This window comes from Ammodytes marinus (genome assembly GCF_949987685.1).
Source record: "Ammodytes marinus genome assembly, chromosome: 11".
NCBI classification, from domain to species: Eukaryota; Metazoa; Chordata; class Actinopteri; order Uranoscopiformes; family Ammodytidae; genus Ammodytes; species Ammodytes marinus.
Genome location: NC_137215.1, coordinates 19482548 through 19495532, shown reverse-complemented (window position 1 = coordinate 19495532; position 12985 = coordinate 19482548). Strand labels below are relative to the sequence as shown.

General features: G+C 43.6%; 1 protein-coding gene across 3 annotated transcripts; it reads left to right on the top strand.

Annotated features, from left to right (window-relative positions):
• Window positions 1-4612: 4612 nt before the first annotated feature.
• On the top strand, window positions 4613-12649 carry nolc1 (nucleolar and coiled-body phosphoprotein 1). Of its 3 annotated transcripts, none has more exons than XM_080036679.1 (14): window positions 4613-4732; window positions 5092-5147; window positions 5853-6016; window positions 6114-6232; window positions 6334-6451; window positions 6554-6675; window positions 6822-6933; window positions 7645-7782; window positions 7863-7952; window positions 8058-8405; window positions 10269-11456; window positions 11557-11687; window positions 11769-11852; window positions 11969-12649. In XM_080036679.1, exons 1-14 carry the CDS (start codon window positions 4622-4624, stop codon window positions 12125-12127), a joined length of 2940 nt encoding a protein of 979 aa, XP_079892805.1. In that variant the 5' UTR covers window positions 4613-4621; the 3' UTR covers window positions 12128-12649. The 3 variants fall into 3 exon arrangements, with proteins under 3 accessions (XP_079892805.1, XP_079892804.1, XP_079892806.1); XM_080036678.1 differs by having other exon boundaries at window positions 6111-6232; XM_080036680.1 differs by having other exon boundaries at window positions 6111-6232; window positions 11792-11852; window positions 11969-12105.
• The last annotated feature ends 336 nt before the right edge of the window (window positions 12650-12985 follow it).

Here is a 12985-nt window from a genome sequence, read left to right as displayed (position 1 = left end):
CTATTGCCTCCAATGTCCAGCTGGGTGAAAATAATAGCCAGCTGAGATCCTGACCCTCCTAGGGGGGTCCGGGAGTATGCCCCCCCGGGAGATTTTTTTTAAACTTTTTAAAGTGAAATGCATGAATCTGGTGCACTTTGAGAGGGAAATTAAGAGGCTAAATCTGAGGAATTTTGTGTGAACAAATAATTTGGAGACACTGGGTCGGATGAATTAGAAGCTCCTTGGATTTTCCATTAAAATGTTCATTTAAAATAAAATATTATGCAGGGTCCTCTGGGTTGGGCTTGGTGCTCTTTTTCTTTTATGGGACATATTTCTCTGTAATATAATGAATACATTTAAATGCAGTGAGAGGAATGAAGCAGAAGAACTCTGTTGTCCAGCTATCTTTTTTTCCACAGACGAGGCTGAAAAAGGTTATACAGTGCATGGGCATCTGAGCCCCATTTCCAAATGTTTTTAAATAAACTCAATACACACTGGACGTGAACGTGACGTGATCAGTTAAACTTGGATTACCTCCCAGATGAACTGATTAAATTATTGGGCTATTAACTAGGCTATCTAGATCAAAACATTGTATTCATTTTTTTGTATGATATAATAATATGATGTTAATATCAAACACGCAAACTACAACTGCAATGTGCGCTCATTAAACTGTCAGCTTCACTTAAGAGTCCTGTGTGGGTCAACAGTGCAGTGCAAACTATGCAGCATAAAGTTATAACATTCGTCTACGACCGTGATGTTAAATCACCTTCACACAAAGTCTCCGCCCCAGCAAAGCAGCGAGTCCATCGCTGTGACGGTGAAAATCACCGGGACCCGGGAGACCCAGTGAGCGAGTGAGACGCCGCTCAGAAAAAAACTCTGTGGTTTGATGGATGAAATCAGTCGGGGATATCCTGCCCGTTAACTTTGTCTACGGGAACGGCTTCCGCGATCTTTTTCTATGTCTCGAGTCCAACAGAGAGCCATGTCGGCAAACTGACAGCGCGACTAAATAAAGGGACTGTAGGCTACAGTGAGCTGCGTCCCTCCGTATAGTTTCTGTTTCAGTAGGCTGTTACATTAACCTCTGAAGCATTGACAGTGTTTAATCAAAGCCTCTAATTTTTTATTATCAAAAGGGCTTTGATTGAGACTTTTAGCCAATTCTAAAGTCTGAACACACAGCGGCAGCAATGATGCTTTGCCCGATCTTAACGCTGATTGGACAATACTCATGACGTCTACCAAAGATGTTTTATTGCCAAGATAACGATATTCCCTTGTCTCACACTACGGTAACTCGCCCACACAGTCCAGTCTGGGAAGCGCTGGCTGACTTCTCTGGCAGCTGCCGCTACCCCCCCCCCCCCTCCCAAAAACAAAAACTCTTCGGATCTATACGATTCACGTGGGTCATATATTTTCATTCTAAACGGCGATTTTCGCCGAAAAGCGACGAGTTTGCAGGTATGCCCTTTACATGCTGTGGCTATGTGGCCAAATTTTTGACATTTGTAGCACCTCATTGGCTTTGGGACGTACTCTCTAATATTGTAGCTCACATAACCTAAAGTTACATTCTTTGGTAGAGTTTCTTCTTCAAAATCTAGCACGACACCCTCACTGTCTTTCCTCTCCCCGTCTCGAGTAATCAGGATTCGACGGGCCGCTTTCAAAGTTCCTCCTCTAAGATTTGACTTGATTTCTTCCATAGAGACTCCCACTGGCACCCCCCAAATCACTCCTTTACTCCACTTACTCCCTCCTTCAACACGGCTTGAATCCACTACTTTAACCTTACCTATCTCTTTCACCCTACCAGCTCGTAGTAATTGTTCCTCAGTTTTACATATTATCATTAAGTTTCCATCCCTTAAAACTTTTGCAATATGTATGTCTCCAATCTGGTTTTTTAATATGGTTGTGAGCATGGACATATAAAGAAATGGACACCGTATTGAAACATGGCGCCCATTCATTCCTATGAAAGCTGCTCATAGGCGCAGAGAAGCAACAAGGAAGTATAATCCGGAAATTCCATACGGCCCAAAGCATGACGTAGCATCGACGTAGCTGCATTATGGACCTATCAAGAAAGAGGGCGGCAAGCGTAGTGGACTGGAGGCGGGAGTAGAATCATTCTCGTTCTGTAGCATCTAGCCTGGCGAAAACAAACTGAAAGCCGTTAAAAGCCGTTGGGCTAATAAAACGCTTGAGGTGGCGTTTTGAAATGAGAAAACTTCAGTTTTAATAGTATATGGTCTAAAGATAAGTATGAGCCTATGATTGATATCCAGAAAAATTTTGCAGAGACACAATCTTGTTCGCCGCTTGTACTGTGTGGACAGGGAAATCTGCCTACGGGCCGTATGAAAATAAGCTCCACCCCTCACCATGCAATACTAATGGGTTGGCCACATGTCCATGCTGGTTGCTCGGAGAAGGCACAGTCCTGGGGGCCTGGTTGTGAGTTTTACTGGACTCATTGAGGCAACTCCTCCTTCCTCTCTAAACCTCAATAGGCTCGTTCGACCTGTCGCCGTCTTGCTAAGACCTGCGCAATTATGACGCTCGTCTTGCTGAGCGCACTGCATTATGGTTAGACTTTTTGTCCCACTTGCACCCGTGGCTGGCTGCGGCTCGGCTGCTTGAGACTTTGAAGTCCCGCGGTATCAAGACGGACACAGACACTGGAGCAAGTCGCTGCAGTTGCTCCCCACGGGCTGCGGGAGCGAAATGTCTGATGGGAAACGTCTTGCTGACAGGCGGAGCTGAGCGCTAATTGGGAGTTTAAACCTCGTGCCTTTGATGCGTTTCCCCAATTGGTTAGGCAAAAGTCTGACATCACCGCTCAAAATTAAATTACGATCCATTCTTTTTGATTTTAATTTATGTTTAATCATTAGGCCGCCACAATATGCATTTAAGCAGAAATGTACTTAATCAGAGTTAAACCTCTGAACCCTTGACATAGAAATAATTTGGATGTGTAACTCTCCTGTATAGATATATTTAAAAGTGAACACAAACTTGAGTCACATAAGATCTTGGTGAAGTGATTTTTATACCATTAAGATTAAATCATAGGCTTATTTCAAGTGATCTAAATGGTCTGGGAATTGTATTTTACATGTAGTGTCGCAAAGCCAGACCAAAACTACAACAAGTAGTTTGTTTGTTACACATCATAATACAGTTCATCATATCCATCTCTACAATAATAATAAGGGATCTTTTCTTAGACCTTCTTTATTTAGGCCGATCATATTCGTTATGTGAAGGGAGAAATACTAAACCTCCTTTATTTGGATTTGTAAATTATTCTTGTAAATTATTCTTTATCACTTAAAAGTAGGTGTTCTAGTAAAGTAACAAGAAAGATAAAGATGTGTGGGGAATGGGGATATTAGCTTATATCTCGTTTCTTGTTTTGAAAATGCCCCTCGCTTTTAAAGTGTTTACTCGTCTTTGTGTTGTGTTCTGCTTCTAATCGGTTGTAGCATGTGTGACTCTCCTGCGAATATGTTTCTAATAGGCCTTCAAAATAAAACTAGAAAACGAACTGCATCCGCAACAAGGACGCTACTTCCGACTCGGAGCTGTCCGGCTTCAGTCAGGCATTTTCGTCACTCCCCCGACTGCACTCGGCTACTCTCGTCTACTTTCCAGACGAGCTGAAAGTTAGGTCGAACGAGCCTAATATAACTTTAAACTCCACCGGCATAGGCCTCCCTCCCCGGGGTCTCTCCTCCATTTCTCTCTCCTGGCCTCCAGCACTCTTCACTTTTTTTGAGCTAGTCCCAGCAGAATCCTCTCCTCTTTTAACCTTCTTAATTACGTTAACTTGGGCTGTCTCCATGTTATCGCTATCAGACTCTCCTATATCCGTATCTCCCCACTCCGGTCCATTCACAACATATGTGATATGCCTATCCGCCGCCACTTTCTTCAATTCACTGGTTTTCTTCATCCTTTTAAGTTCTTCACGAATCCCACCTACGCCTTTCCAACATCCCTTTATACCAGGATGATCTATGACACTAGTTCTTTGGTCACTTTGCAAAGGTTTCACCATACAACACCGGTAAGATTTCCTAAGGACACGTCACTCTCGCTCCGCGACTCGTCCTCTCCGTCAGAGCACCCGCAGCCTAGTGCGTCCACCCGTGAAAGAGATCGTAAACGACAGGAAACGTCCTTGGTTGGTGATGACGTATAAAGCACGCGCCAGTATTAACCACGGCGTTTGTCTGATTTAATATGAAAAATAAGAGAAATAGTATATATTATGGAGCACTGGATTAATAAAGAAGGCTTATCTATTTGCTACAATGTTGTATTGAACTATGAACTTAAATTTGAAACATGTTGGTTAAATTTAGACCCAGGTTTTTTTTCCTATCATTTAAAGCTGTAACTTGCATAACAACAGGGACACATAGTCGCTCTAAGTACAGTAGATGCAGTTTGTTTTTTCTTTGAGAAGTCAATCTGAATATTGTCAAGTGAATACCTTTAATCTAAGGTGAAGAAGACATTTGTTGACGTTGTTGACGTCGTCATTGAGCGCCTGCGCACATGCCCACATGTTCTCTTCCTTTCCTTCCGAAGGAGCGTGGTAAAGATGGCGGAACAGGGCTCCAAGCCGAGTGATCTCTACAAATGCGTGTACTCGTTTCTGGTGGAGAATAAGTTCACCAAGGCGGCTCAGCAGTTTCTCAAACAGACGAACGTGGTAAGCAGCTCACTCTGCCATTTGTAAAACCTGCTGTCTTTACGTCTGCTAGTCTCCAGGTGCTTTGACGTGTAGACAAGACGAGGAGAAAATATATGGCTACGTACAGACACCGCACGTCAGAGGGGAAAGTTAGCACGTGGGGAGACCATGAGGAACACGCATAGGCTGCATTTAGGCTGACCACTCGTCCATCCTTGATGAACGTTGTTCGAGCTAATATCATACATGGGAATAATACTGTTGTTTGCATCACAGGGTTTTTGTAACTTGTAATTGTTACATTGTTCTAACTTTTAAGCTGCTACTAAGTTCACGACATTTTGCTTAGTTTGTTTCTATCTATGGTTTTTCTGCAGACTCCACTGGATCAAAGTGAAGAGAGCCTTACCGGCATTTACAACTTCTGGGTGAAGTGAGTTGTTTTGTTTTTGGGTTTTATTTTTTTTAAATGATGTCCAAGCAAGTTGTGTGGGTCGTTTCTTTGCCCCATGTCGATTGCAGTCTGACAACATGTAGTGACGTTGTCCTCTTACAACAACTGTAAAGCTAAAATCTTTTGGAAAAAAACACAACAAATACAATAAAAACAGTCGCCTTTAGCAGTAGATATATGCTTGAATCGGTTACAGTTTCAATTTCTTTAGGTTCCTGCATATTGTACATCATGTCCTTTTTTATATAGAGCTATATTTTGAATGTATTTAAACATTCTAATTTTTATCCTTTGTATTTACAGTATAGTAGCTGTACATTAAGTACAGTTTGCCAGGCTTACTGTCATGCAACTGAAAATATCCAATTACAAGTTACTTTAATAGTTCACACTGTTCACTAAACAGCTGGCCAAGGACAACAGTCTAACAATTCTTCATTTGGCTAACACCAGTAAATTTGTTATGATGCCAGTCAATTTTCAAAATAATTTAATATTTTGAATCACAACTGCTGGTCTTGATATTGTAGGGCTGCCCCAGAATGTGTCTCTAGTTGACATCAATACACTCTGTCCCTTCTGTTCAGTTTGAGAATGGACAGAAGCTGTTTTTATTTCAACATATTGACACCCTCAGTTTTAGGGTAGGATTCTCCCTCTTAATAACACTATGGGTCTTCTCAGGTCTCCCGAAGCAAAGAAAAGAAAAGCGCCTTCCAACACTGCTGAAGTTACCAACGGTCCATCAGCCAAGAAAGCAAAACCCAGCGCAGAGAGTTCCAGCAGCGAAGAATCAAGCAGCGAGGATGAAGCAGCTACCACAAAACCAACTAAGGCAGCGCCTGCAGGTAGGATCAGATATAATTGACACATAGAACTAGTTGAATTGTGCCAGTATAAACCTGGCAAAACATTACCTGATTACATTTCTGTTGTCTTTAGCAGCCAAAGTTGTTCCGGCTAAAGCAGCAGCAGCAGCAGCTGCTAAAGCTGCATCCAGCAGCAGTGAGGACTCCAGTGACTCTGAGGAGGAGAAGAAGGCACCCGCAAAGGCTCCTGCAAAGGTAGGAGGAAACGTCCAAATGAAAGTTCCTTCCCACATCGAGTCATTGGTTCAAATGATTGTGGGTTTATGCCATTATTGAAATGTTGTTTCTGCTTGTAGGTTCCTGTAAAGCCACCTGCGCCTCCCGCTACAGGCAGTGCAAGGAAGAAGGACAGCAGCTCCAGCAGTGAAGAGTCTGACTCTGAGGACGAGCAGCCCGCCAAAGCCCCCGCACCAAGTACGTTTACAGCCAGAGGTCATTAATACTGTGCAATGCAACTCTATTTAAACGTGAACTAAAAGGCAATTAACATTGATCTGTTTTACCTCTGAATAATAGAAGCTAAGGCTGGTGCAGTCGCAGCTTCCAAACCAGCTGCTCCTGCTAAAGGCGCAGCTCAGAAGAAGCAGGAGAGCAGCAGCAGTGAAGATAGCTCCTCAGAAGAGGATGAGCCGGCCAAGGTATGCTAAAGAATATGGCCATCTCAAATATGCACTAATTCTTTGTTCCAAAGGTTAAAATAATGTACAGCAAGTGCAATGAAATATTGATTGTTGTAGGTAAATGTATGCAGCAGAGTAACTGCTAAATGTCCATGTCCTGATAGGCTCCAGTCAAACCCGCCCCAGTAAAGCCAGCGCCTGCAGCTGCTGCTAAATCCAGCAGTGAAGACTCTTCATCTGAAGACGAGGCTCCACCCAGCAAAAAACCCAAAGCAGGTGTGTGTGTGTGTGTGTTTTAAAAATTATAACCAATGTGTGGCTCCCACACACTAGACAATAATCTCACATTGTGTGGTTACAAAAGCTGTGTGCAGTGAGAAATGCTTTTTTTATAAAGTTTTGAAAATGATATCAATGTTTTCATTCAGTCCTTTCACATCACAAATGAAACAAACTATTTGGAGATAAGAGCTAGTCTGCTGTGTGTGTGTGTGTGTGTTTGTGTCAGCACTCCACACACATGGGTGGCAACGACGACACCCAACACAAATAAAGTGCCGTCGTGTAACCGTTAACAAATTTTTTTTTTAACGTTCACATCCCTAGCTAATTAAGAATGAATTAAAACAAAAACATTCTTGGTTGCAGGCGTCTGTTGCCTCTTCTGCCATCTTTAATAAACTCAAACAGGTTTCTGCACCTTGTGTCATGCCTCCTGCAGGCCGTCGCGCAAACTACCCGGTCTATTTTTGAACATATATGAACACGTCGCACACGGACAACCTGCGGGTGTGTGCATCATATCACTTGATGTCGCTGTCACTGTTCTGTATTTGTGTCAAACTGTTCCTCATTGTCCCAATGCTGTTGGGGTTAACCAACTGTGTCCTATCTGAGAGCTGATGACGTTGTCCCAAGTGATTCAAATGTTGTATACGTGTACTGAGGCCCTGGGGTATTTTGATCGATTTCCCTTTGTCTTGATAGGAGCTTACAGCGCAGTCCCACCTCCCGCTTCAGTCCAGAAAGCTCCAGCTGCTCCAGCAGCCAGCAAGGCCAAGGCCGCCGACTCTTCAGACAGCAGTGATGACAGCAGTGATGAGGAAGAAGAGAAGAAAGCAGCTGGTAAGAGATGCCCACCTTTCTCAGCTTAAGGTGACCAGGTTTTTTTAACTGTATTTCTAACAGCTTTGTTTTCCTAACAGCTAAACCTGCGCCGGTAAAGACCCCTCCTGCCAAGCCTGCTGTGGTCAAACCAGCTGCAAAGAAGCAGGAGTCCAGCTCTGAGAGCTCAGGTAATAACCAGACTACCAATCATTTCCTACTGTGAGATCCAGGGCCTCAGCCAGGTTCATACAGTATGTGGCTAATGTTTTTTTTAACACCCCATGTCTTTCTAGATTCAAGCTCAGAAGAAGAGGAGGCAAAGAAACCCGCTGCCAAAGCAACCCCTGCCAAAGCCACCCCAGTGAAACCTGCCCCCGCCAAGGCTGCTCCTGCTAAGAAGGAAGAGTCTGACTCAGACTCAAGTTCAGAGGAGGAGGAAGAGCCAAAGAAACCTGCAGCCAAGGTGACTCCCGCTAAGGCTCCAGCTAAACCTGCTGCAGCTAAAGCCACTCCAGCTAAAGCAGCCTCGTCCTCAGAGGATTCCAGTTCAGAGGAGGAAGAGGAGACGGCAAAGAAGCCCGCACCTAAACCTGCACCGGCCAAGACTACCCCAGCTAAGAAAGCTGAGTCCTCCAGCTCAGGTAAGAGACACCAGATGTAGCCTTTCTGTAAGAGTGATCCATTTATTATATTACCTTGAATTTTCTTTCATTCATATATATATATTATATATGTTATATATATTCTACTAGTTTGTGGAGAGACCAAGGCTAGCATTCTACATTCATACCTGTGCTTATTTAAAAATCTACTTCACCGTTGGAAATATGAAGTTGTATTGAACTCTGAGATCCTATGTAGTATAAATGTGCAAACATTTTAGAAATCGGTTCATCCTAGCCTGAGAAAAGGCTTTCTAACCCTACATTTTCCCATGTGACATCACACACGCCGGTTCTGTATGGGGGAAGTATTCCTTTAAACTCTGTAGCCAGCTTATTATGAAGCTAAAACTAATGCAACGGTCCTGCAATAAATCCTCCCTTCATGACAGTTATACTGTTTTGGTAGAAACTGTTCAAACGGTATTGATCCAGTGGTCATTTTGGACAAGCTGTTGGTGCAGTTCAAATATATTGCAATATGAAGTGGCAGTGGGTGTTGTAGGGCCCTATGAAATCCGTTTTATTTTTTTCCAAATTCCGTTTTATTTTTCCACAAATTCCGTTTTTTCCGTTTTAATCTCATGATTTCCGTTTTTTTACAATTAACACTCATTTCGTCATCAGAACGAGTGTCTAATTATTGCGAACAAATATTATTCTAACAATTTAATCAGATATAAGGCTAAATTTAAAATACATCACAACATTGCACTGTTTTTAGTGCTTAAAAAAAGCGAAAAAACAAATTTGTTGGGTATAGGCTATAACAGAAAATAAAGCCATTTATTTTGTGCTTCAAGTGAAACATTAAATATTATTTTTACATAAATAATAAAGTCCTTATTAACCTTGCAAGAAGCTGGACTAGAGTGAATATTGGACAGGCTTTATAAGACCATGGCTTTTACCTGTGGGACAGCGCTTCACCCAACAGCGGGCTGCAACACCAACCTACAGTCTATTGTGCGACGGAGAGCTAGTTATCATTAGCATCAGCGTTAGCCGACATCACGGCAACAGCTGAATAATGTAACGCATTACACAAGTTACACTACATGAAAACAACGGGCTGTAGACGCTAGAGTTATAATTGTGTGTAGGAAACATTGTTGAGACTGGAATTTCGTACCACAGCGGCCGTTCCATAATACAACACTCCCTTTAGCAATGGCTGAATATAAGACCTCCTGTGCTGTGTATCTGCGTGAGCGAGTGGCATTAATAACTTCAAAACAGTAAAGGTTTAACATGATTACGTGCTTTTAGATGCTTTAATCATATGCCGAATTTATAAACAGACCATATTATTAACAATAAATTAAGTTATGTACATGTCAGAGTTACGTCCATGGATACATTCATAAGTAAACATTGAATAGACAGATTTGTGAAAGGGGTTTGGCGCTGTGTGTTACATTAGCGATCCTGCAGCCAGGCTCTACTTTTCACAGCAGTAGTTTGGTCTTTTAGATGTCGCCAAACCAAAATTCCTCCCTAGTTCTGCTTTAATTTCAACCGTGTTGTTTCCCTTTGCCTTGGAAATTGAATTTCACCAAAATAATGGCGAATTCCGTGACATTCCGTGTTAACAAGCAGATTCCGTTTTTATTGCCCGATTCCGTGATTCCGTCCGCGTTTTCGTTATCGCGGAAATCATAGGGCCCTAGTGTTGATAACCTTCATTAACAACCTTAATGAAGCTATGATTTATTGCAGGACTTTTTCATTACATTGCATTATTTTTAGCCAGGTGTATGAAAGAAACTGGCAACCCGGTGTACATTCATGTGTCTAGCCGTATTTTTTATTTTAAATATTTGTTGTTCATCCCAAATTCAGATAGCAGCTCTGAAGATGAAGCTCCAGCTAAACCTGCCGCTAAGACTTCAGCCCCATCCACACCAGCTGCTGCTGTGACTAAACCTCCAGCCAAGCCAGCAGAGAGCAGCTCATCAGAAGATTCCTCTGATGAGGAGGAAGAAGCAGTGAAAGCCAAGCCTGCGGCCAAACCAGCGACCCCAGCCTCAAAGCCTGCAGCTAAGCCTGCTACTCCTGCAGCAAAGCCTGCTGCTGCAGAGAGCAGCTCAGACTCTGACTCTTCTGAAGATGAAGAGCCAGCCAAGGCCAAACCAGCGACCCCAGCCTCAAAGCCTGCATCTAAGCCTGCTACTCCTGCAGCAAAGCCTGCTACTCCTGCAGCCAAGCCTGCTACTCCTGCAGCAAAGCCTGCTGCAGCCGAGAGCAGCTCAGACTCTTCTGAGGAAGAGCCAGTCAAGGCTAAACCTGCAGCAGCTAAACCAGCCTCAAAGCCTGCTACTCCTGCAGCAAAGCCTGCTGCTCCTGCAGCAAAGCCTGCTGCTGCTGCTGCAGAGAGCAGCTCTGACTCCTCTTCTGAAGAGGAAGAGCCAGTCAAGGCTAAAGCAGCGACCCCAGCTACCAAGCCTGCTACTCCTGCAGCAAAGCCTGCTGAGAGCAGCTCTGACTCTGACAGCTCTGAAGACGAGGCTGCCAAACCTGCCGTCAAGAAAGCCGCTCCAGCAGCCGCGGCCAAGAAAGCTGCCCCTGCTGTCACCAAGGCTGCTGCAGAGTCCAGTGAGGACAGCTCCAGCGAGGAGGAGGAGGAGGAACCTAAAAAGGCAGCAGTGACACCTAAGGCAGCAACACCCAAGCCTGCAGCTGCAACTCCAGCTAAGAAAGCAGAGGAGAGCAGCTCAGACTCCTCTGACGATGAGACGGAGGCTAAGGCCACCCCCGCTAAACCTGCAGTCACCAACGGTAAGGCAGCAACACCCAAGGCTGCCACGCCAGCCGCCAAGGCCCCAGCAAAGCCTGCAGAGGCCTCGTCCAGCGACAGCAGCTCTGAAGAGGAAGAAGAGGCCAGTACGGCAAAGCCTGCTACTCCTGCTGCAGCGGCCAAGACAACCCCGGCAGCTAAAGCCAAAGAGAGCAGCAGCTCAGACAGTTCATCAGAAGAGGAGGAAGCTCCACGCAAGGCAGCAACAGCACCCAGCACCCCCATAGCAAACGGTAAGTCTCCCACACTGAGCATAAAGCAGCCTTTTAATAATGTATAGCATAATCCCCTCAAACAGACATTACTAGAACGGTTACAATCTGATTCATGCAGGTACCAATGGAAAGAGCAAGAAGAAGGAAGAATCATCAGAAGATGAAGATGATGAGGATGAAGAAGTCAAAACACCACAAAACAAAAAGGCAACAACCACACCACAGACGTTTCCTAAAGCCAATAAGAAGGTAAGACTGGCCAGAGATTCTCTTTTGTTACTATTCACACATGCATGAGTCATTGCTTGATTGACATTAATTGTTTCTCAGTCTGCCAATGTACCGTTCCGTAGAATAAGAGAGGAAGAAGTACAAGTGGATCCCCGGCTTAATGACAACTCCTTCGATGCCAAGGTGAGTTCAGCAGCTGTGGCGAGCGTTCTTACAGCAGCACTGCACACTTGTATTGCTGAAATCCAATAATTTAGTATTTAAAAAACATGTTTTTATATTTGTCTTCGCTGTTCTAGTACGGCGCCAATGGGGACTGGGGCCAGAAAGCTAACGACGTCCTGAGGTTCACAAAAGGCAAGTCATTCCGCCACGAAAAGACAAAGAAGAAGAGGGGAAGCTACCGCGGCGGAGCCATCTCCACTGGAATCAACTCTATCAAGTTTGACAGTGATTGAGGACCCTTTCACCTGAACTGTTACCTGTGTGATCAGGACTATTCATGGGCTCCTTCCTCTCCGTTATTCTCATCAACCCAGAGCAGCACACTGACAGAGGAATGTGACCTGTGGTGCCGAGCATCTCTTTAGATACCCTTTGTTTGTTATGGAGACTGTTAGTTTGATCTCTGCTCTGAAGCTGAACAGTTAGTGCAGCTGTGGCAGCAGGAGAGAGATGTTCCTAACTGTGATTGGAGTGTACTGATAAAGGTTGACATCAATGTGACATTACCTTCTATAGCCACTAGGTGGCTCCATGCCACCTGTTAATGGTAAAGCAAATTTCTGTGTTGGTTCCTCTTCTTCTTTTGCTAGCTTTTGTGAACCTTTACTTTTTTCTTAAAGGCCTACTTCACCGGTTTGAATATGAAGGTGTATTGAATTCTGAGATCCTATGTAGTATAAATGTGCGAAAAAAATTGAAATCGGTTCATCCTAGCCTGAGAAAAGGCCTTCTCGTGACATCACAGAAAGAGAAATATAGGGTTAAAAAAAAAAAACTTACTTTGTAAATATTACTGTGATGTCTTTTACTGTGACATCACAGTAATATTTACAAGTAAGTTTTTTTTAACCCTATATTTCTCTTTCTGTGATGTCACGAGAAGGAGAAATATAGGGTTAAAAAAAACACTCTTTCTGCCTTTTCTCAGGCTAGGATGAACCGATTTTAATTTTTTTTGCACATTTATACTACATAGGATCTCAGAATTCAATTCACCTTCATATTCAAACCGGTGAAGTAGGCCTTTAATCACAAATGTCATTTCTGTGCAACATATGTTTTTCATTAACCTTTGCATGAAGTACATTCAT

What these genes read in the sequence shown, in the direction of transcription:
- nolc1 (XM_080036678.1), top strand. Translation starts at nt 4,622, where the DNA reads ATGGCGGAACAGGGCTCCAAGCCGAGTGATCTCTACAAATGCGTGTAC. An exon ending in TTCTCAAACAGACGAACGTG is followed by an intron (nt 4,733 to 5,091) that starts GTAAGCAGCTCA and finishes GTTTTTCTGCAG; the next exon opens with ACTCCACTGGATCAAAGTGA. An exon ending in CCGCAAAGGCTCCTGCAAAG is followed by an intron (nt 6,233 to 6,333) that starts GTAGGAGGAAAC and finishes TTCTGCTTGTAG; the next exon opens with GTTCCTGTAAAGCCACCTGC.